This window comes from Xyrauchen texanus, chromosome 30 (assembly GCF_025860055.1).
Source record: "Xyrauchen texanus isolate HMW12.3.18 chromosome 30, RBS_HiC_50CHRs, whole genome shotgun sequence".
Lineage (NCBI taxonomy): Eukaryota > Metazoa > Chordata > Actinopteri > Cypriniformes > Catostomidae > Xyrauchen > Xyrauchen texanus.
This window is the reverse complement of record NC_068305.1, coordinates 22,972,370-22,997,877: the sequence shown is the minus strand read 5'-3', so window position 1 is coordinate 22,997,877 and position 25,508 is coordinate 22,972,370. Positions and strand designations below refer to the sequence as shown.

Sequence of the window (25,508 nt, the reverse complement as noted above, 5' to 3'; positions counted from 1 at the left end):
TTAAAATACTACACTATTTTCACCGATCATGGACGTTTTCAGGGCTTGTAGACTCCCAGAGGCCATTAGAGGATTTATCTATCAAAATAAGAGATGGAGATGTTAAACTAAGAGGAGTGAAATAAGCTTTGAAATAGCCCAAATAGTATATTTCAGCTCTGTTGGTCCTTACAATTCAAGTGAATAGGATCCAAAACTTTGAAGCTCCAAAAAGCACATAAAGTACAAGTAATCCATAAGACTCCAGTAGTTAAATCAATTTCTTCTGAAGCGATATGATAGGTGTGGGTGAGAAACAGATCAATATTGAATCCCTTTTAACTATATTTCTCCACCTTTTACCAGCCCCGACCAGTAGTTGGAGACATGCACAAAGCATGCAAATGCTGTGGTAAGAGTTCTGAAGTTAGTTTGGCACTTGTACAAGTGACCTATTGGATACATTTTATGTATATTTTTGTCCATAATAAATAATGTTTACCCTACAATATAGTGTAGTTTGGCCATGCCTTCCTGATATCCTGTACATTAGTTTGACTACTTTTACATAAAAATATGGTATTAATGTTTGCTGTTGTTATAAATCATAACCAACATCCCACAATTTCGCGTGTAAGGGACTTTTACTTTAGAACAACTAAACGGAAGCAGGAAGTTCATCGAACATCGCTGCAGTGTCCTCCTTCACTGCTCTCGGAGCTGGGGTCCCTGACAGCTGATGTGATTTTCAGAATTATCAGCTTTATTTTACACAGACACACGCCATAGAAACAAAGACAGTACTTCAACATTTCGGTAACTTCATTGGATGTAACAAAGGTAAGATTTGATTACTAATCTCTATTTATTATGAATGCTAGCTTCCTAAAATGGCCTCTTGGGTGTTTACTTTGTCAGCTGGCTTCATCATAACAAATCTATATTATTATGATAGTAGGGGTGTCTTCACCTATCTAATTAAACTCATTTATATAATGATCTGAAGTAAAAGCGTAAGCAGCGTTACAACTTTCTTTATGGACAAATAAACCAAGAATTCCGCAAACGGTCAGTAATAGCGAGTTTTTCCTGAAGTACAGTGGTGGTATTAGACGATATTAGCATGGAATTATAGGCTATATCATGGAACTGAATATTTAAAATTACTGTAATTCAAATTATATTTATTACCTTGGTATTTTCTGGAATAGTTTTGTTAGTGATGGAAAAAATGTTACCTTTAGTTTGCCTACATGAATAAAATGGTATATGAATAAACTTTCAATTGTAATATAATTTTACTTTCATGTCTCTCGAGTACAGTCTGCACACTGCAGTCTTATTGCATCTTGTACGCTCGAAGCATTGCAGTAGTGTACAATCTAGTGGATAATCTACAAATAGAGATGTACATGATTAAAAATGTACAATTAAAAAAGGCTAAAGTAGCCCATTAACCCTTGTGTGGTATTGGGGTAAAAATGACCCCCTTTTGAACTTCGCTTCTTTAAAAAACATGGTTTCCTTCATCTTGCTGACATTACCTATGTGTACACACACACACATACACAGAAAAACGGGTCTGGATTCTGTTGGTGTGGTGGTGTGAAAAGAAAAAGTACCTTTCATGGTGTTTGAAAAAAAAAAAAAAGGTCAATTAAAATCAAAAAATATGCCACAATGCAGAACACACACAGAAATAAAGGGGTGGTACTATAACACATCCACATTGCAGAATGCATGTGGTTCTTACACATACACACAGAAACGCACACACGGGAATTAATAGGTGAGACTGAAAAAGAGCATTTTTATATGTAAATTTTTTTAAAGAACATTACACACACACAGAAACACACACACAGAGAGAGAGAGAGAGAGAGAGAGATATGAAAGAATGAGACCATTACACATCCCCAATGAACACACACTCACACACAGAGAAACGCACACACACACACAGAGGAATGAATAGGTGAGACTGCAACAAAGAGCATTTTTTTTATAGAATCTTTTATTAACTTAAACTGGGATGTTTGAAATAAGCAATAGGTGACTAAAGTCTTACCCTATATTTATTTGTCAAAAAAAATTGTTTTTTGATAAAACTTGTGTTCTCTGTTCTTTGAGGATTTTTGTGAATATTTTGAATGAAAGATCAAAAGGATAAACAATAAAGACATATTTTTCACAGACTTATTTGCTCATATTTACTAAGGGTGCGATATTTGGCCACCACTGTATGGGGCATCATTGCAAAAACTGACACTTCAAAACACCTCAAAAATATCACGCTATTCTCTGTGGCATCCACACACAACTCACCACGCGCCCCACCGAGAGCAAGAACCACATTATAGCAACCACGAGGAGGTTACCCCATGTGACTCTACCCTCCATAGCAACCAAGCCAATTTGGTTGCTTAGGAGACCTGGCTGGAGTCACTCCGCATGCCCTGGATTCTAACTCACGACTCCAGGGTTGGTAGTCACATATCACTTCCGAAGACATTGATTTAACAACTGGAGTCATATGGATTACTTTAATGCTGCATTTATGTGCTTTTTGTAGTTTCAAAGTTTTGTTCACCCTTCACTTGCATTGTACGGACCAACAGAACGGAAATATTCTTCTAAAAATGTATTGTCTTTAGAGAAATTAAAGTAGTTTTTGTGTGAAATATTACTTGAAATTATCTCTTGCTTTTAATTCCAGGAGAAACAAAATGACTGCCATCAAGCACGCCCTTCAGAGGGATATTTTCACCCCCAATGATGAGCGTCTGCTGAGTATCGTCAATGTCTGCAAGGCTGGAAAAAAGAAAAAGAATTGTTTCTTGTGTGCCACAGGTATAATAATAGAAACAGTCCACAGTATAGTATTTGACCTGTATTGACTCTAACTATATCAATTCTAAATGTTCCTTTTCTAGTGACTACAGAGCGCCCGGTCCAGGTAAAGGTGGTAAAAGTAAAGAAGTCAGATAAAGGAGATTTCTATAAGAGGCAGATGGCCTGGGAGCTACGCGACCTGACAGAGGTTGATGCCAAAGATGCTAATAAGGTTCGAGGTCATCAGATTGCATCACATAAATAGAGCATTGTTTTAATAGCACCACAGAGCCACATTGGCCTACAAACAGATTACTTATTGTTGCCTCTGCATATTAAGCTGGGTAGGAGAAAGTAACATAGATACATTTTGTACAGTCAAAAAACATGATCTGCTGTCACCATTCAGGGCGAGTATTATATTGTGTTATGGTGTTCCCTATCAAACTTGTTCTCAATTGTCCTCTCAGCCTCCAACTTACACTCACCCCCATCCATCATATTATACTTAACATTCTGCAGGAGCACCCAGAGTTTGACCTGCACTTTGAAAAAGTTTATCGATGGGTGGCGAGCAGCACAGCAGAAAAGAATTCTTTCATCTCCTGTATTTGGAAGCTGAACCAGCGCTACCTTCGGAAAAAAGTGGAGTTTGTAAACGTCAGTCCTCAGCTGCTGGAAGGTGTGGCTCATTACGGTCCTTCGTGCTGTGGGAGAATAATAGCATGTTATTTAACTACCTGTGTGTTTCTTATGTTCAGTTACCTTGTAGTTCTGTGATAGAAAAAAGTCCTGAAGCATGTACGTAGAACTGTGTGAAGATAGGAACTGAATCTAGTTTCTGTTTTTCTGCTGCTAGTATGCTTTCTCTGGCTCTATCTCTCTTTTTCTGAGATCTTTAGGGGTTTTGCAATTTGTCTTTTTGTGTGTCCCTTAATGCTTAAACTGATCTGTACTGTTCTCTCTAAATCTTTCACTGGCCAGAGCTTCCCAAGGCTGAAGGTTTGTACTGTTTTTTTTTTTTCTTCCATCTTTTTTTAATTTCCATTCACCTTTTCAGTTTCCCCTCTCTGGTTTCCACTTCAGGGTCAATATTTGGTGTGCCCTTCCTTAATAGATATTCCTTTCCTCCGATATGTGTAATCACATTTTATTTGTTATCCGAGTTTTGTTTGTGTGTATGTGTTTGCTAATAACGAATGTTACTTACAAACATTACATAGTTGTAGTAGGAATGTCTGAGAGCAAATACACTTGCTTGCACAAGCTATACAATTATGGCTTTAATGAACTGCATCCATCTCCCCAGAGTCCGTCCCGAGTGGAGAGAGTCAGAGTGTTGCCGGGGGAGACGAGGACGCTCTGGATGATTACCAGGAGCTGAACACGCGTGAAGAGCAGGACATTGAGAGTATGATGGAAGTATGCGAGTACGCCATCTCCAACGCTGAGTCCTTTGCTGAGAAACTGTCCCGTGAGCTACATGTCCTAGACGGGGTGAGTATATAAGTCTTTCTTCAGTGGACAAGTTGATAATCAAGGTAGGGTTGCACCAGCTTTGCGGAAGGTCTCATTAAGTTGGGACGTAAAGTGTACTCTAAGGGATTTGTAACTACTTGTTAGTTTGTAGCAGTCAGTGCTTAATTTGTATCCACCACCTGTTCTTAAAGAACCTAATTGGCTCCATTCACTTCCATTGTAAGTGTCTCACTGTAACCTCAATTTTTGCTTTTTTTAAGAAAAGGTGGGACGAGTCGATATGTATTTTTGTGGTAATCAACATAATGCCACAAATTCTCTCGATTGAACTTAACTTGTATTGAACCTGGAACATTCCTTTAAGGCAAGACTTAGCTAAACTAGGTCATAATCTCTCTGTAAAGTAATGCGTAGTTGCAAAATATGACTTGACTTTATTGACCCAATAAGCAGCCTTCAAATTTGCACACAGAAGTGTTAAAAAGCTGTGAATTTCAGTTTGAACTTCTTATGGTTTATTTTCCTCCATTATTCGTTCACGTAACTGTCAGCTGTAATAAATTGAATCCCCATGTATGTAATAAAATTAATGGTATGTTTAGCCTATGCAAATAACAATATTATGAAACTGCTTCTAAAATTATAAGGGGTAATAAATAAATGCCAATACAACAGGCTGGAAAAAATTTATATTTATATATATCATATATATCTGTTGAAACTTGAATCTTGTATGTGTTGACACTGGGTGATGCAAACAGAAAAGTACACCATTAGATCGGTTTCATTCAGAAGAGTCGCTAAGAAGATATTATGTTTTTAAACATAATATTTTCTCTCGTAAATGTAAATGACAATATCATCATACACAGTACTGTGCAAATGTTTTAGACACCTGTGAACAATGTTGCATAGTGGGGATGTCTTAAAAAAAGAATGCCATAAATAGTTTTAGTTTATAACTTAACGTCATACAAAGTCCAGTTAACATAAAAAAAAGCTAAATCAATATTTGGTGTGACCACCTTTGCATTCAAAACAGCCCCAATTCTCCTTGACACAATTTTTCTTGGTTGTTGGCAGATAGGATATTCCAAGCTTCTGTTTAGGGTGTCTCAATTGCTTTTCTTCATGTACTTCCAGACTGAATCAGTGATGTTGAGATCCGAGCTCTGTGGGGGCCATAACATCTGTTGTAGGACTCCTTGTTGTTCTTCTATTCAGTTCTATTTGCAAAGAGAATGTTGAAATCTAAAATGTATATTTCCTACTTATACACTTAAAGCAGAATAAATTAACCATCTTAAGACAAATGTGTTTTGTGGAAAATATAATGCGCCTAAGACTTGCACAGTACTGTATGTCGAAAGGATTGAAGCCTGTCGAGAAAAACATGAGCACATTAATGTCATTAAATCAGTCTGCTTTTTTATTCCTACTGTTACTCCTGGTCGGAGGCTTCCTTAAATATTTTGTTTACATGTAGGGTTGCGATCTACCTAAGTTTAATGGTGCAATGCTCAAATATTTTGTAATGCATAAATTGTGACATTTACACCACAACTACGCTAAATTGTAACTTGAATAGCTGGTGCAACCGGCCCCAATGAGCTGTGTGCAATAATTATCCAAAGGTCAAGGGCAATCTTGAATGAAATTTGTCCTGTTAGGAAATAGTGGATAGTACCAAGTAGTCAAATGATTGATTTTCATCACTTAAAATATGTAACTATTTTGCTTACTAAATGGTTTCTTTTGTATTGTGAATACATGTTTTGGTATTGTGAATTAATCACATTACATCACATTACATCACATTAATCACGTGTTCATCTGTTCTTTGGTCAGGCTAACATCCAGTCCATCATGGCCTCTGAGAAGCAGGTGAACATACTAATGCAGCTGCTGGATAAGGCGCTGGCAGAAGTGGACAATATTGAGGGAAAGTTGCTGAGCTACGAGGAGATGCTACAGAGCGTGAAGGAGCAGATGGACCAGATCTCTCAGAGCAACCGGCTCATCCAGATCAGCAACACCAACAATGGCAAACTCTTGGATGAAATCCAGTTCCTTGTGGTATGTTAGGGGACAGTTGGGATTGAACCCAGAATGATGGAGCAGGGGTATGTGATGGGTTGAAAGTTAAAAGTACAGATGCAGTCAGAGGTCTAAATACACTTAGGTTGAAGTCATTCAAACTCGTTTTTTAACCACTCCACAGATGTCATATTAGCAAACTATTGTTTTGTCAAGTCGTTTAGGACATCTACTTTGTGCATGACAAAAGTAATTTTTCCAACAATTGTTTACAGACAGATTATTTCACTTTTAATTAACTATATCACAATTCCAGTGGGTCAGAAGTTTACATACACCAAGTTAACTGTGCCTTTAAGCAGCTTGGAAAATTCCAGAAAATGATGTCAAGCCTTTTAGGCAATTATCCAATTAGCCTCTGATAGGAGGTGTACTGAATTGGAGGTGTACCTGTGGATGTATTTTAAGGCCTACCTTCAAACTCAGTGCCTCTTTGCTTGACATCATGGGAAATTAAAACAAATCAGCCAAGACCTCAGAAAAAAGATTGTGGCCCTCCACAAGTCTGGTTCATCCTTAGGAGCAATTTCCAAATGCCTGAAGGTACCACGTTCATCTGTACAAACAATAGAACGCAAGTGTAAACACCATGGGAACATGCAGCCATCATACTGCTCAGATATGAATAGAGTTTGGTGCAAAAAGTGCAAATCATTTCCAGAACAAAGCAAAGGTCCATGTGAAGATGATGGAGGAAACAGGTAGACAAGTATCTACATGACAAGAAGCCACTGCTCCAAAACTGCCATTAAAAAGCCAGACTACAGTTTGTAAGTGCTCATTGGGGCAAAGATCTTACTTTTTGGATAGATGTCTTCTGGTCTAATGAAACAAAAATTTAACTGTTTGGCCATAATGACCATTTCTATGCTTGGAGGAGAAATGGTGAGGCTTGCAAGACAAAGAACACCATCCCAACCGTGAACCATGGGGGTGGCAGCATCATGTTGTGGGGTTGCTTTGAGGCAGGAGGGACTGGTGCACTTCACAAAATAGATGGCACCATGAGGAAGGAAAATTATGTGGATATATTGAAGCAACATGTCAAGACATCAGCCATGAAGTTAAAGCTCATTTGCAAATGGGTCTTCCAAATGGACAATGTCCCCAAGCATACCTCCAAAGTTGTGGTAAAATGGCTCAAGGACAACAAAGTCAAGGTATTGGAGTGGCCATCACAAAGCCCTGACCTCAATCCGATAGAAACATTTTGGGCAGAACTTAAAAAGCGTGTGCAAACAAGGAGGCCAACAAACCTGACTCAGTTACACCAGTGCTGTCTGGAGGAATGGGCCAAAATTCCAGAAACTTATTGTGAGAAGCATGTGGAAGGCTACCCAAAATATTTGACCCAAGTTCAACCATTTAAAGGCAATGCTACCAAATACTAACAAAGTGTATATAAACTTCTGACCCACTGGGAATGTGATGAAAGAAATAAAAGCTGAAATAAATAATTCTCTCTACTATTATTTTGACATTTCACATTCTTTAAATAAAGTAGTGATCCTAACTGACCTAAGGCAGGGAATGTATTCTACGATTAAATGTCAGGAATTGTGAAAAAAATGGTTTAAATGTATTTGTCTAAGGTGTGTGTAAACTTCTGACTTCAACTGTATGTGGACACCCCCTTCTTATTAACAAGTTTTGCAAGGCCCCTTAATTCCAGTGAAGATGGATGTTAATGTGATGGCATAGAGTAACATGGACAAAGCCTAGACTTGAACCCCAGTGAAAACCTTTTCAATGATTTGGGGGAGCCAGGCCCAATCACCTGACCCCACAGATGCTCTTATGTCTGAATAAGATGCAGCCACGTTCCAACAATTAGTGAGTAAACATTTCAAGAAGAGTGGGAGCTGTTAGGGTGGACCAACTACCTATTAATTGTGTTTGGGTGTCCTCACACTTTTGTCCATATAGTGTAGGGTCACATGTTGAGAGGAAGTCAACAGAGCATATCAGTAACTGTCCCCTTATGTATTTATGATCTCTTTTGTCAATTAAACTAACCATTCCCACTTGCACCTCTCATTTAACTTTTTTGTCTTTTTTTTACCATACCTGGTAGAACTACATGGATCTTTCAAAAGGACACATCAAGGCTTTGCAGGAGGGAGATCTGTCTTCTCCTAAGGGGGTCGAGGCCTGCATCAATGCCTCTGAAGCTTTGTCCCAGTGCATGAATGTAGCGCTCAAACCAGGTAGAATTTGTCTGTATCAGTTGGAATGCTTTCTCATTGAAAAAACAGGGGTTATAAATGGCTTTATGACTTTTAAATGTTGTTTAAACTCTCAAATGTTCCAAACTGCTAAATATACAGTTGCAAGGAAAAAAGTATTACTTGCATAAACATTTATAGCTCTAGTGAAGTGAACAAGTCATAATCTTAGGTGTTCTGAGATTTCTTTTGTTCGAGGTATGGTTTACATTAAGCAATGCTTCTTGTGAATTGCAAACCCAAAAGTTGTGAGTGTTTTTTTTGGAGATCGACCGATAGTGGATTTTACAGATACTGATAACTAAGTTGGGCAGCACCTGCCAATAACCAATAGTTTTTAGAATTAATACTGAATGAAAAAATAAAACTCAAATAAAATAGTGCTGAACTTTACTACAAAAATAAATGGTACTGACTGAACCATGAAAATGTATTGCACTTTTTTAAATGAAATAAATATGAATATATATGAAGTTTAACTAATATTCAAATATTAAAGTCAGCTGATTTTTAATTGACGTTGTTTCCTTAGTCCACAAAAGGGTGCAATAAATACATAAGCCATTCAGCACCGTTATATTATTACATAGAATATTCCCTATCCTGGCTGTTAAAAAAAGAGCATTTCATTCTCAACTAATGTGCATAAAATAAATAAATACAAAGTTTTATTCTGTCCAGGTTCTCAAATGTTAAGTCCAAAGTAAAATGAGGGGGGAAAACGCTTCAATAGACAGTTCACATGGTATTACACTTGCACTGTTCCCTACTACTATAGCTTCATAATGACAGCGAAATGCGACAAGCGGCTCAGAATATGAGCCCAGGCCAGGAGCTGTTCAAACAGACTGGAACCGAACGCGAGGATCTCAAGACACCCATTTCCAAGTTGAACATCTTTCCTGACAAAGCATTTAAACAACTCAATGCTTAATCTGAGAAACGCTTATAAGAGAGCAAGACGCAACTGCCAAACACCTCCACCTATTTTAAGGGGCTGTTCACACTGAACGCTTTTGCAACCATCCATTTGTTTTTCTATGTAAACACGTGCTAGACGAACATCTTTGTTTCCCTATTTTGTTTATGTTTATTTAACGTCTCGTGCAGGAGAAGTTTTTTTTTTTTTTAGATGATGTGTCTAATTAAAAAGAACTTTGAAAGCATATTTAGAGACCTGCTTTCTGTTAAACTGTATTTGTTGTGCTGTGTCTTGCTTTTTTTGCACAAGCATGTGTTCTATTTGAAGTCATCGTATTACAGTGGGGATACGTTTTTTTGATTGAAATCAGATGCGTTTTTGGTTTGTTTATACGTTTCTCTCGGCTGCATGAAGATATTAATTTGCTTTCACATCACTAGCTTTAAATATGCAACTTAGCTGGCTAATGAATGCATAAACGTCACCAACTGGATATAAAGTAATGCAAATAGATGGTAACAATCGTGACATTTAAAAATTTGGGTAGGACTTGCGTGTATTTATGTCACATTGTTCTAACCGCTTGAGGTTAGCTTTAATGTTAGCGTCCTCTCAGCCTTGTCGGCAAACCTACTGCTGTTCTCTATTAATGCAGCATCTAGTCAACAAATGAATGACTTTATAATGATATGACAACGTGTAATGAAGTGTACTGTATATATATCTTTTTGTTGTTGATGTTTAAAATCTGCATTTGAAGTGTTCCGCTCCATGCAGAGTGTAGTCTTACGTGTCTTAACAAACACCACAAGGCATCAGTGAAGTGATTTTAGTTTTTATTTCGCCTCTAGAGGCCGCTCTCATACTGTATAACGACAGCGGGCCCTTCCCAGCCTCTCCAACACCAGACACAACAGCGAAAATCAGTGTATTTTTGCAGATAACAGATAGTTTCAGAAATCTGTTATAAGTGCCGAACCGATCGGCAAAACCGATATATCGGTCGACCTCTAGTTTTTATTGGGCAGCGTGGCACTGAGGAAAATCTCCAATCTCGTCTCATTGATTTGACTTCAGGTTAGCTGACTCCCGATTCCCGATAAGCTTTTGGAGAAGGCATAAGCCTAAAGATTTGCATATTTTTTTATCCCTGCACTTTGAATGTTTACAAAATATGTTCAGGAAATACATGCAAATGGATCATTGTATGTGATTTGTTTTAGCGGACTGTGTTTGTAGGGATCTGATAATCAAATTTTAAGACCAAATTATTCAGAAATCCAGGAAAATCCAAAGAGTTTAAATACTTTTTCCTGAAACTGTAGCACATTGTACAGGTTTCCATTAACAGTATTGAATATATTTGTGTGATGTTCTGTTATAGGTCATGATAAGTTGATGGCTGTCAAGCAACAGCAGCATCTGTTTTGTGAGCTCAGAGATGCTTTTGCTAGACGTCTCACCAACCACCTCAACAACGTGTTTGTACACCAGGTAAGGTACAGACACGTCTAGGTTATCACACACACACACACACACACACACACACACACATACACACGCAGGTATTACCAGGCAAAGTTAATCTGCTTAACATAGTAACGGGTAAGTTACAGGTAAAGAACATGTGCACGATTGTTACATACAGCTTTCTGAGCATGCTTCAAGTTTCCCACAGTTATGGAAAACCTACAAATATCAGGAAATTTTAAACTGTAAAATGCCTGGAAACTTCTTGGAACTTTCTATTGTAAAGATACATTGTTTGAGTTATTCTTAGCTCTTTAATAATTGTTGGCAAGATATTGCTCTTATATTGACCCTGTTCCAAGTGGCAGCCTTCACACTTGCAAGTTCAGACTGATGGGGCGCTAGTCAGCAAGTCCATGAGGGAGCATGAGTCATAAAATCCTGCAATCATGCACACTTCAATCAGATGACACATTTTTATATATATATAGTTTTCTTAGACATACAATTTTACAAGTTATTATTAGAATAGGTCATGACATTGATATTGGATAAAGGGTTTCTATTAAGTCCAAGGAACACACAAATGGGGGTTTCATGCATGTGCATAAAACAGTCCATTTTATAGAAAGGAGAACATACACATAGAACATTCTCTGTTGACCTCTCTCATCAACAAGGCATTTCCATCCACAGAACTGCCCCTCAATGGATGTATTTTTTTTGGCACCATTCTGAGTCAATTCTAGAGACTGTTTTGTGTGAAAATCCCAGGAGATCAGCAGTTACAGAAGTAATCATACCATCTCGTCAGGCACCAACAATCATCCATGCGATTATCTAATCAGCAAATCGGGTGGCAGCAGTGCAAACAATCATGCAGATACAGGTTAGGAGCTTCAGTTAATGTTCAAATCAACTATCAGAATGGGTAAAAATGTGATCACGTTGAATTGGACCATGGCTTGATTGTTGGTGCCAGATGATCTGGTTTGAGTATTTCTGGGATTTTCACACAAAACAGTCTCTAGAGTTTACTCAGAATGGTGCCAAAAACAAAAAACATCCAGTAAGCAGCAGTTCTGTGGACAGAAATGCCTTGATGAGAGAGGTCAATGGCCAGACTGGTTCGAACTGACAAAGTCTACAGTAACTCAGATAATCACTCTGTACAATTGTGGTGAGAACAAAAGCATCTCAGAATGCTATTATGAGATGCGGTTTGGTGCTGTTTTGGTGACACAAGGGAGACCTGCACAATATTAGGCAGGTGGTTTTAATGTTGTGGCTGATCGGTGTATGTCTCACACACCGTCATAGATTGCAAAACTCATTACATTTGTGTACACAGCCACACTTCAGGTTATATCTCCAGTATATCGCATATTTAAATACATTTAATGAACTTTGAAAGCTACAGCTTTGTACAGGAAAGTGCTCTCTCTTGTATTAATGTTTTAGAGACTCACAATATTACTTAAGTCCTCTTTGAAGGCAAAACTTTCCAAAGAAAAACAATTTAATAGAAACAGAATATGAATGATTCCATCTCTGGTAAACTTAATAAATTAATTTAAAATCATATACACATTACATTTCACAATCACTTAAAAAACTGATTGTATATACTCTAGAAAAGCTAGAGATCTGTCATCAACAATCAGAGAAAATTGTTATTGAAATCAATGTTAAATCCACACTTGATATTGCCTCGTCTACGACGAGGACATCGTCAATTTTGAACATCGAGGGCACAAAGAAGGGGCTCGAGCACCCTTTTGAGAATTAAAATATCAAATGGGACACATTACAGTCTTGTAGACTTCACAGGATGTGCAAATGAAATAAAAAGAGGGCCACTGAACCGCAAGTCCACATTAAGTGTGCCATTTGGGACAGGGCCATAGAGTAAAACACGCTCTTAAACTGTTGCAGTGACCGATTTGTATCCATCTTTTAAGTCGGTTCTTGTCAGTGAATCGATCAAACCATTTCACAAATCAGTCTGGATGATTCATTAGCAAATGGCCCTGAATCTAAACGGATGAATAAATAACTGGAAAGGTCCTGAATAAAGAGATTCATCAGTCAAAAGTGTGGGAACCCTGATGCTTACACATTTGACATATGGTGTATCATTATTGAGGAAATAAACCAGCTTATAATTTCTGTAAAAGGTTTTATTGTGTTAAGTTTGGTTTCAGTTGCTGTTTACCTTTTCCTTTCTTATCAGTTGTGTCTTATCTGCCTCTGTCTGTGAGTGATTCTTTCTCCTGTGTTCCTGTTTCTTATTGGCCACCAATCCTGTCTCTATCCCACTTTACTTCACTGTGCTCTCTGTTCCTCTGTCAGTTCAACCACTTCAGTCACTTCAAAATGACCATCCCTCAATTCTATAGGTCGTCCTGTCTGTCACTCCCTGTGAGTACGCCCACTCCAGCACCCTCTTTGACCACCCACTCTAACATGCAACTTCACTTCCTTAACTTACTCATGAAATGCTTCTCTTTCCATGGAAACTTTCAATTTAAGCATGCTCATAGTGATGTAAATCAAATGTTCTCATTCTCAGCCAACATCATACGCTTTTATTAGCTCTTGATTTTGACCCCTTAAGATGTGAAGGGATCTTCATTTCTGTGTTTTGCTCATTCTTCAATGGAATTATGGGGTGCTTGCGAGAAGATGTGGCCTGGTCTGCATGCACTTCCTGTAGTGTATGTCCTTTTGGTACAGCATTTTTCATAGATACATTCAGAAGGAACTGCTTGACTTAAAGAATACCTCTCAAGGCACTGCTATCAGTTTTGTAAGGGTAGATTTCTTGAACCCCGATGTTAGGTGATAAACAGAAAGTAGACATTTTGCCTGACTAATTAACCCTGATCTCTGTGTGGGACAGAGTGTTAGTGTGTGTGTTTTCCTTAAGAATGACTTAGGAAATTGTGTGCATCCCAAACATTTGTTAGGAAAGTTAAATTCTTTTTTAGCATACTGCACTTTTCACTCTGTCTGTCTTTCTCTGTTTGTGTGTGTGTGTGTGTGTGTGTGTGTGTGTGTGTGTGTGTGTGTGTGTGTGTGTGTGTGTGTGTGTGTGTGTGTGTGTGTGTGTGTGTGTGTGTGTGTGTGTGTGTATGTATGTGTGTGTAGGGACATGATCAGAGCTCCACGCTGGCACAGCACACAGCTGAACTGACTTTACCTAAACACAGCCCTCTGCACAGGGACCTGCTCCGATATGCTAAACTGATGGAATGGCTTAAGAACACCCAGAGAGAGAAATATGAGGGTCTCTCCAGAGTAAGTGCTTTGCGATCACTGTAATGATTATCACCATGACTGAAGTCACAACACCATTGAGGTATGAAAGCATTAGGTTACATATGCATAAATGTCCTTTCACGATACAAATTGAGCATTGTTTCATCTTGATTAAGCCATAGTGAATGGAGTATTTTTAAACTACATAAAAGTCGAGGACAAAAAAGTATTGTTATATTGCTATAATCATCCATCATTTCTGTAACACTGCAAATCACCATTACAGCATTACAATTACTCTTATTACATTACCAGCTGGTATTGTCATTAAATCACAAGACATTAGTCAGAACATCCATCATTGCTGCATGTTTTAATGTAAAATGTTGTTATTATGATATCACAATGACCATTATCAACAGTAATTACATCAAAAGAAGAGAAATTTATATCGGTGCATTATCATTATCGTCAGCACGGATCTGCAATTCACAATTACAGTATCCATAAATGTGCTATCATAATCACATAGCAATCTCATTCTTATGTCCTCCTAGAAACCTTTCCTTTTTAAAATGGCAACATCTCAGCAACCTTTAATAGTCAGACTTAATAATACTGTAAATGGGGGCCTGGGTAGCTCAGCGAGTATTGACGCTGACTACCACCCCTGGAGTCGCAAGTTTGAATCCAGGGTGTGCTGAGTGACTCCAGCCAGGTCTCCTAAACAGCCAAATTGGCACGGTTGCTAGGGAGGGTAGGGTCACATGGGGTAACCTCCTTGTGGTTCTCACTCTCAATGGGGCATGTTATAAATTGTGTGTGGATCGTGGAGAATAGCATGAGCCTCCACATGTTGTGAGTCTCCACTGGGTCATGCACAGCGAGCCACGTGATAAGATGACCCGGATTGAGGTGAGCAACCACGCCACCACGAGGACCTAGATAGTAGTGGAAATTGGGCATTCCAAAATTGGGGAGAAAAAGATTTTTAAAAAATCATAATTATTATACAGTGAATGTTATTTTAGAGATATTAAACTGAATTAACTCAAAGACTGCAAATGTTAAGGTTTAAGTCAGAAGGATTATTTCCTGATACTTATTCAGGATTCTTTTCTTTAAACACATTTGTCTCTGTTGTATTATCAAGAATGCCCTGTAATAATGCAATGTGCTTAAATTCCTCCTTTCCTCCCTTATGTTTTTTAAAGACTTATGTAGATTACATGACCAGATTATACGAGCGGGAAATTAAAGACTTCTTTGAAGTGGCAAAGATCAAAATGGCAGGAACTAGTAAGGACGTGAAAGGAAAGTTTGGTAAGATCACATTTAAAAAAAAAAAAAATGTTTATCTGAGTTTGTGTCATGAGATGTATGAAAGACTGTCTTATGTCTTGTGTATGCTATGTTTTGTGTTTGTCATAGTGTGTGCTGTTTGCAATGTACATTTGTTTATTTTTTTAATATTTTCTTGCACTAATGTTACACCACACGCAAGCGGTTTAGAGTGTTGAATTTAAAGGCTCATTTAGATGCATTTTAAAATAGAATACTTGAGATTTCAGTCATTGCTTGTCTCTTGATAGCTGTTTTATTATTATTATTCTTTTTTTAATATGATGGTGCATAACTTCACATGTTCTGTTTTCATATTAATGTTCTGACATGTGCTGCATGGCTACAGTGTGTTCACTGATTGGCGTTAAACATATGCTAGAAGCACGACACTCACTTTGTTCTGTGGAAAGAAGGCTTGAATAGATGGCATCTTAGAATATTTATTAAGGACAGTGTTGTGATTTATTTTTATTTATTTTTTTCCTTAAAAGTAAAAAGACAGTGAATAATTTATTTTAGCATTTACACTCACAGCTCTTGTAATACCGTGGGGTTCAAAGGTCTGAGACCACATTGAAAATCTTGGATTCAACTGCACTATGTCTAGGTCTCTAATCAAATAAGCAAATTTGTAACATTGACTTGTTTTTTAAAGGTCAGATTTTCTCCATTAAACAAGATGATCTTTGAAACATTCTCAAATCATGTTGGGTGAACGTGGATCATCAAGTTTTGCACAAACTATTAAGAATTTCTTAGTAATTCTAAAAAAATGCTGAAAAGAACTTCTGAAGTTCATGTACATTTTTCAGTTCAACCTTTTTACTTGAATTGTTATGCTGGTAATATCATTTGTGATAAAACAAACCATATTGAATTAGAACAATGTAAAATTTAAGCATTTTGTGAAAGCAGACTTTTGAACCCCACCATAATGAACAAACAACATTGCAGCAGTAATTTCTAAACTATTGTTTGGACAAATGATACTCCTTTCTTCTCTATATTTTTAGAAATATTACATTGGTAAGCATTTAGGTTGTAGTAAGATATTTTCACAACGCTCAGTTTCAGCTTTTTCTCACTGTGTTGAAAGAAATATAGCTTTTTGTTTCCAAATCACCACTGAGCCCATAGTGAAAATTCAGCCTCTGCAGTGCATGTCATTATTGAAGACTTTGACCTTTAACCCCTAACTCTGGCATCATGCTGCATGTTGTGAGCCTAACGTGTGTCTGTCTCTGATGCCTGCCTTTCTAACCGGCCTCCAGCCACGCTTCCTCGGAAAGAGAGTGCTCTCAAACAGGAGACAGAGAGTGAGTATGAGTTCCACATGCCACGCCTATCCCATAATGCCTTGCTACCTTAAGTAAAAGGGGAATCTATTTTTCTGCTACTTTTGTAAATTTAGTTTCAATGTTTCTTGACTACACCAAAACATGATTTTTCTTTACTTTATTTGCTATGCTTCAGTTACATGCAACATTTTTGCACTCTATCCTTGTGCACCCCAAATATTTGTGATAGTCTTACTGACCTTAAAAATATCAGATATTAAAATGTCTAATGTTAATGCATATAGTATTAAAGGGGAGATTAAAGTTTGATAATTCTATCCTACAGAAGCATGATCTTTTATTAATGGACTACAGTGGCCCTTAAAACTATTTGCTCACTTAGTGACAGCGTCACACTAGCAGTCTCAAAACAACTCTATTTTGGCTGAGGGTGTCACATGCGGACTGTTTTGCTGAGATACAAAATAGTGGAGGGGTGACAGACACCTGTCGCAACTGTCTCTCTCTCTGATTCCCTGTCACGTGAAGTTTGCTGACATAACAGGAATATCGCATGAGCATAAACAATTGCACTAGAGTGATTTAGGATGTGATTCGTGGAGTAACTTTACCTTATGAAAATGTGTGATTGTGTATTTATACCATCGAGGCTTGCCGTAGAATGCGTTTGTCCATATGCAGCTTTCAGTGAGTAAATTAGTTGTTCAATAAAAACTGTAGGAGAAAAAGGCAGGATAAATGCTTGGTGACAGAATCACTATGTTTTACAATCAGTGTTTGTGATGATATGTAGCTGCGATCGCAGATTAAAATGTTCAGATCAGCTTGACATCTTGTCAGTTCTTCATTAAATGATGAAGCTCACTTGATGAGAAAACAAGATCCTGCCTCAACAACTTTTTCTGTCACGTTGGATCCTTTTTTCCCATTGCTGTAACCATTAATTCAGTAGGGAGTCCCAGTGGTCAAGTGATTAATGACCTACCGCTGAGAGACGCCAATGCGTGCTCCATCTCCCTCTGCCTGGCCAGCGATAATATAAATGAAGCTCCCATCTGAAAGTCACTGGAAATATCAGCTAGTGTGATGCCGGCTTAAAGAAATGTTCTGGGTTCAATACAAGTTAAGCTCAAGTGGACAGAATTTGTGGCATAATATTGATTCCCACAAAAAAAATTCCCTCCTTTTCTTTAAAAAAAGGCAAAATGGAATTTACCACCGTAACTTCCATTTTGCACTTACAATGGAAATGCATGTGGCCAATTTTTGGAGGGTTTAAAAACTGAAATGTGAAGCATATAATTTTATAAATCCACTTACATTAATTCTTCTGGTAAAACTCATGTATTATTTGAGCTGAACATTTGTTTAAATCATAATTTTTACAGTCGTTTTAGGTTTTGTTGACAGTACATCGTCATGGCATCGAAGATGTAAAATTGTCTATAACTTTACACAGAAAAGGTTAGTAGGTGATTTTATCACACTAAAATTGTATATTGTTTATATAAATTTTGAAAACGTGAGTATTTTAACAAAGAAATTGGCCCCCTTTCACTTCCATTGTAAGTGCCTCACTGTAACCCAGATATTTGTATTAAAAAAAATGTTTTAAAGAAAAGGAGGAACAAGTCCCAAATAATAATTTACCCAAAAATGAAAATTCTCTCATCATTTCCTCACTCTCATGCCATCCCAGATGTGTGTGACTTACTTTCTTCAGCAGAACACAAATTATGAATTTTAGAAGAATATTTCAGCTCTGTAGGTCCATACAATGCAAGTGAATAGGTGCCAAAATGTTTATGCTCCAAAAATAAAACATTAAGGCATCATAAAAGTAATCCATATGACTCCAGTGTTTTAATCAAAATCTTCAGAAGTGATATGATAGGTGGTGGTAAGAAATAGATATAATATTTAAGTCCTTTTTTGCTTGAAATTCTTCTACCTGCCAATATCTTCAGATCACTAATGAAGATTTTGATTTAACCACTGGAGTCTTTATGGCTTTAATGCCGACTTTTGTGATTTTTGGAGCTTCAAAATTTTGGCACCTATTCACTTGCATTGCATAGACCGAAAAAAGCTGGAAATACTTCTAAAAATCTTCATTTGAGTTCAGCAGATGAAAGAAAGTCACACATCTGGGATGGCATAAGGGTGAGTAAATGATGAGTATTTTCATTTGAACTTTCCATTTAACTTGTACTGAACCTGCAGCACTCCTTTTTAAGCCACAAAAACAATTATGAATGGCTATATACAATATATTCATCGATATATGTATGATGAATATAATCAAAAATCAAACAAAATGGCATTTAAAAAAACAACAACAATATTTTTAAAGGAAAAATGTCACTTTTTTTTGTGTGATTTAACTTTGTGGGACATGTAGCTAATGTGATGTTATTTTATCTATGCAATGTTTATTTATTTTTTTAAGGTTTAAGTTTCCAAAAATGTCCAAATACTTTCTGGGGTCAAAGTAAATCAGATTTGACTTTAGTTGGATTGCACGTATTATGTAATATGAAACGTGCTCTTAACAAAGCGAGTTAAATGACCCACATTGGAAAAAGTATTTTCTTTTAAACAAGTTTACCTAGTACGGATTTAGCATCAGAATTGTCTTTAGTAATTGCTGTGTGGTCAGTTCATGCTCTGATGGGCTCTCCTGACTCTCAGGCCTGCACGGGAGCTCTGGAAAGCTGACCGGGTCCACCTCCAGTCTGAATAAACTGGCTGTAAGCAGCTCCAACAGCAGGCGCTCTCAGTCCTCTTCTCTGCTTGACATGGGCAACATGTCCGCCTCTGACCTGGATGTAGCAGACAGGACCAGGTTTGATAAGGTGTGCCACCTCGAAAACTTACGAGATTTAAATGTCATGTTCATATGGAGGCCCAGAGTTCCAAATAGAAATGTTTATGTGCTAAGAACACCCCTTTCCTGAGGTAAAAAGCACTAATGCATGGCATCTCATGGCTTATTGCTGTACTTAAATGTGGTTAAATACTGAAATTTGTTGTACAGACTGAAATGTTTAAATCATGGATATCCCCATTGAGGGTTTGTGTACCTTCTGTTTTTGTGTATAGATCTTTGAGCAGGTGTTGAGTGAGCTGGAACCACTCTGTCTGGCTGAACAGGACTTTATCAGCAAGTTCTTCAAGCTGCAGCAACATCCATCACTAGCTCAGGTGAGGATCAGACAAAAACTATTCTGGCTCAAGTCTTGGTGTCTGTGTGTTTCTAAATATGTTACAAACACTTCAACATTAGGGAGAGAATGTGGATGACGCAGATGGAACGGCAAACTCAAGACCAGTCAGTGAACATAGACATTCCATATCTGAGTGAGTGCTCAGCTCATTCATAGCATTTTACCAATCACCAATTAACAGCCAAAAGCTATTAAGTAAATGAAAGAAACTTGGTTCAAACTAATGAAAATGGGTATATGTGTTTTCTCTTGCAGGAAGGACATGGTTCGAATGATGATGAATAAGATATTTCAGAGCATCGAGACTGAGTTGAACAGTCTTATAGCTTTAGGTGATAAGATAGACAGCTTCAACTCTCTGTACATGCTGGTAAAGATGAGTCACCACGTCTGGACGGCCGAAAATGCCGATCCTGCTTCCTATCTAAGCACAACACTTGGCAATGTGCTGGTCACTGTTAAGAGAAACTTCGATAAATGCATTGTGAGTTGAGCTCATGTTTGTCTAGTTTGATGTATTTATTGATAGTGAATGAAAGCAAAGCTGATGCTATGTAACTTTATATTTTATATGCCGATTTTACTGATAACAATAACTAAGGTGGTGGAAAAGGTTGTTTAAAAAAAAAAAAGAATTAGTCTTTCTTTACTATGACATAAACTATGGCACAGACATAAAGGCCACAAGAGTCCAAAATTAATAAAATCCCAGAAGCAGTTTATTGTTTAACCAAAATCCCAATAATAACCAGAAAAGCCCAAACACACATGGGACTCTAATTTTGAAATGACAGAGACATGGCTCTGTGACAATGACCTATATTTAAGTAGGGATCAATACAAGTTAAGCTTAATTCACAGCATTTGTGGCATAATGTTGATTACCACAAACATTTATTTTGAAAAATCTGTGTTCCATTGAAGGACTTACAATGGAAGTGAATAAGACATAAACGCTATGCATGTAAATGTGATTTTAGTTTGATTCAATCACTTACTAAACTCTTCTGTGTAACGTTATAGCCAATTTTACATCTTCGATGCCATGACGATGTAACATCAACAAAACCTAAAATCATAAAAGGACTGTAAAAATGTATATTTAAACAAATGTTCTGCTCAAATAATACATGAGTTTTAATGGAAGAATTAATGTAAGTGCTTTTATAAAATTATAAGCTTCACTTCTGTTTTTAAACCCTCCAAAAATTGGCCCCATTCACTTCCATTGTAAGTGCCTCAATGTAACCTCGATTTTTGCTTTTGTTTAAAGAAAAGGAAGGACAAGTCAAAATTAGTTTTTGTGGTAATCAGCTTTATGCCACAAATGCTGTCGAGTTTAACTTGTTTTGAACCCAGAATGTACCTTTAAGCTCTTTATGGCCTATATATTTCACCAAATGAGGTTTAATGAGGGTTATTATTCACAAGATATGAAGTTGAAGACACAATGTATGTGCTGACAGGGCACGTTTCCATATTTTCCCTTCAATTTAGAACACTTGATTATCTAATCAAAATATGCCTTGAAGTGAGAAGAAAAATATGAATGAATATTGTTTGATGAAAGATTTAGATCAGCAAATCCCCATGTGTTTGTTTTTATTTCACCTCTAGAGGCCGCTATTTTATTACATTTATGCATTTGGCAGACGCTTTTATCCAAAGCAACTTACAGTGCACGTATTACAGGGACAATCCCCCCGGAGCAATCTGGAGTTAAGTGCCTTGCTCAAGGACACAATGGTGGTGGCTGTGGGGATTGAACAGCGACCTTATGATTAATAGTAATGTGCTTTAGCCCACTACGCCACCACCACTCCTACCTATATTAGAACAAAGCCTAACTGTAGAATTCTGCAGCCACAGAGGTACCAAAAAAGAGGAAAAAAGCAGCTATCGGCATAGATTTTTGTAGATCACAGATAGTTCCTAAAAACAACGATCTGTACCAATTAATCGATTAAGCCGATATATCAGTCTACCTCTACCAACAAGTGCAGCTCAGCAATTGTATCTCCTGATTTTTCTGTCGCTCTTTCAGTCTGGTCAAATTCGTCAGATGGAAGAGGTAAAGATTTCGAAGAAGAGTAAGGTGGGCATCCTGCCTTTTGTCACTGGGTTTGAGGAGTTTGCCAAGCTGGCAGAGGCTATTTTCAGAAACGCTGAGCGACGGGGTGATCTGGACAAGGCTTACATAAAACTCATCAAAGCTGTCTTCAATAATGGTGAGGTTCTTGACCAATGGGTCCTCTTGTCCTTAATGACTCGAACAATTTGATAGACTAATTTATGGGAAGGCATACATTTAATACCAGATTAGAAACTGTTGCTCAATATGAAAAGAAATCATGAACCAGACACCCAGTTTCTAATATTTGCTGCCGAGTTTCAATAGTAAAGCAATTTAAGCAGAGTTGACTCTTCTCTTCATTGCGGATGTTCCTATTGACTCAATAATGATTGATCTCTGTCCATTTGTGTATTGATTAGTGGAAAAGGTGGCCAACGAGAGCCAGAAGACTCCACGTGATGTGGTGATGATGGAGAACTTTCACCATATTTTCTCAACACTGTCTAGCCTGAAGATCTCCTGCCTGGAGGCAGAAAGAAAGGAGGCTAAGCAGAAGTACACAGAGCACCTGCAGTCCTACGTTATCAACTCACTTGGCCAACCACTGGAGAAACTCAATGTGAGCTTGGGAAAATGTTTATGGAAACTTAAAATCAGCATTGTGCAAGTAGAATATCCGTGTAGACTTAGTAATAAAATTGAAATGCGTTCACTTAAAATTATTAATTGTAATCGGATTCTTCAGCCCTTAGCATCAACAAGTAAAAAAAAAAAAGATAGTTCACCCAAAAATTTTAATTCTCATCATTTTCTCACCCTCATATCATCCCAGTTGTGTATGACTTTCTTTCTTCTATTGAACACAAAGATTTTTAGAGAAATCTCTCAGCTCTGTTGGTCCATACAATGGAGGTCAACAAGGTCCAATCTTTGATGATTTAAAAGTATATAAAGTCAGCATAAAAGTAATCCATACAACTCCAGTGGTTAAATCCATGTCTTCAGAAGTGATATGATTCACTTCTGATATGATGTGTGAGAAACAGATCAATATTTAAGTCCTTTTTTTTAACTATAAATCTCCACATTCAAACAGCCCTCTTAAGTGAGCACTCTTCTGTCCTAATAGTTCTTTTGTTTTTGGCGATTTGCATTATTTGTGCATATCACCACCTACTAGGCAACAAGGAGAATTTATAGTAAAAAAGGACTTCAATATTGATCTGTTTCTCACCCACACCTATCATGTCGCTGAAGATACAGATTTAACCACTGTAGTCATATGGATTACTTTTATGCTGCCTTTATGTGCTTTTTTAAGCTTAAAAATTGTGGACCCTTTTGACTTTTGTTTTCACCATGTAAATAGCCATAGAAGCTGGCAGGGTGTTAAGAAACAAACAAACATTGTATGGACATAGAGAGCTGAGATATTCTTCTAAAAATCTTTGTGTTCTGCTGAAGATAGAAAGTCCTACACATCTGGGATGGCATGAGGGGGAGTAAATGATGAGAGATTTTTTCCTTTTTGAGTGAACTTTTACTTTAACATAATATGCGAAGACCGGGGTTTTCCGTTGACCTCTGGGGGTTCATGACGGTACTGCAGGGGCTCCGCTAAGATGTATAAAATCGATTTTGATTTTATTAAAATAATATTAAGATGTCAGATTATTTCAATGAAAAATAACTAATAATTTGATGTGCATTATACAATGTAATAATAATAATTTATGTTTTTAAAGAAAGATATTATAAAGTATTACCAAGAAAATGTAATTTGTATACTGTATATTTTTGTTGGGGGTCTGGGAGTCTGTAAAAGTAGAAGAACCCATTACTGCGAAATTATAATTTTGCATTAATCTTTGCATATGAGTTTAATTAGAGTCTTTGATACATAATTGACAAGCGTGCTTTATTTTCTTCCCATCTTGCAGCACTTCTTTGAAGGAGTGGAGGCGCGTGTAGCTCAGGGTGTGCGTGAAGAGGAGGTGAGCTACCAGCTGGCCTTTAATAAACAGGAACTGCGCAAGGTCATTAAAGAATACCCTGGCAAGGAGGTGAAAAAAGGCCTGGACAACCTCTACAAGAAAGTGGATAAGCACCTGTGTGAGGAAGAGAATTTGTTACAGGTAAAAACAAAAAAAACAAAAATACTGAATGGCTTCTTTTCAGGCAATTTAATGACTTCATGAATCTTACAGATCATTTAGAGAACATCACTTTGAATTTAAACTGTGTTTTGTCCACTAGGTGGTATGGCACTCCATGCAGGATGAGTTCATTAGGCAATACAAGCACTTTGAGGGCCTGATAAACCGCTGCTACCCTGGGTCTGGAATCACCATGGAGTTCACCATTCAAGACATGCTGGAGTACTTCTCCAGTATCGCTCAGTCCCACTAAAGTTGAATGCTATTGAATGATAGTGAGAGGAAAGTGGTGTGTGAGCATGAGAGATAGAATAAACACACATTATATATTGTACATACAGTGTATTACAATGCATTTCGATTTTTGCTAGTAATGTTTGTGCACATGTGATCTAAACTGAGCAACAACACTGGAACCTATTTGTAACATTGTAACAAGCCATTTGAAATTTGTTCAGTAAGATCTTTTTGTTGCTTATTTCCGTGAGCTATATATATATCTAAAATTAAGAAACCACAGCAAAATTATCAGTTTCTCTGGATTCACTATTTATATGTATGTGTTTGAGTAAAATTAACATTTTTGTTTTATTCTGTAAAGTATTGACAATATTTCTCCCAAATTCCAAATAAAAATATTGTCATTTAGAACATTTATTTGCAGAAAATGACCACTGGTCAAAATAACAATAAAAGACCTCAGAATAATTCAAAGAAAACAAGTTCATATTCATTTTTAACCAGCACAATATTAATGTTTTAACTTGGAAGAGTTCAGAAATCAATATTTGGTGGAATATCCCTGATTTTCAATCACAGCTTTCATGCCTCTTGAGCATGCTCTCCACCAGTCTTTCACATTGCTGTTGGGTGACTTTATGCCACTCCTGGCACAATAATTCAAGCAGCTCGGCTTTGTTTGATGGCTTGTGGCCATCCATCTTCCTCTTGATCACATTCCAGAGGTTTTCAGTGGGGTTGATTTTGGATTACTTTGTTCGTGGCTTGATTCATGCATCCTTCACAAAGACGAATCTGCCCGATTCCAGCCTTGCTGAAGCACCCCCAAATCATCACCGATCCTCCACTTGGTCGTCTAATGGTTAGATGGAGACCTGGAGAGGCCTTCAAGCCACAGTCTCGC

At 37.4% G+C, this 25,508-nt stretch overlaps 1 protein-coding gene across 4 annotated transcripts; it reads left to right on the top strand.

Moving 5' to 3' along the window:
- Positions 1 to 666: 666 nt before the first annotated feature.
- On the top strand, positions 667 to 25,113 carry LOC127623682 (exocyst complex component 1-like). 4 transcript variants are annotated; one of them, XM_052098124.1, is made up of 20 exons: positions 667 to 819; positions 2,696 to 2,829; positions 2,913 to 3,043; positions 3,334 to 3,493; positions 3,796 to 3,813; positions 4,121 to 4,308; positions 6,139 to 6,366; positions 8,462 to 8,594; positions 10,919 to 11,028; positions 14,155 to 14,304; positions 15,480 to 15,588; positions 16,881 to 16,925; positions 19,599 to 19,762; positions 20,010 to 20,111; positions 20,194 to 20,267; positions 20,390 to 20,618; positions 22,179 to 22,362; positions 22,628 to 22,827; positions 24,149 to 24,343; positions 24,465 to 25,113. In XM_052098124.1, exons 2-20 carry the CDS (start codon positions 2,706 to 2,708, stop codon positions 24,615 to 24,617), a joined length of 2,697 nt encoding a protein of 898 aa, XP_051954084.1. In that variant the 5' UTR covers positions 667 to 819; positions 2,696 to 2,705; the 3' UTR covers positions 24,618 to 25,113. The 4 variants fall into 4 exon arrangements, with proteins under 4 accessions (XP_051954084.1, XP_051954086.1, XP_051954085.1 ...); XM_052098126.1 differs by lacking the exon at positions 16,881 to 16,925 and having other exon boundaries at positions 24,465 to 25,112; XM_052098125.1 differs by lacking the exon at positions 3,796 to 3,813 and having other exon boundaries at positions 24,465 to 25,111.
- The last annotated feature ends 395 nt before the right edge of the window (positions 25,114 to 25,508 follow it).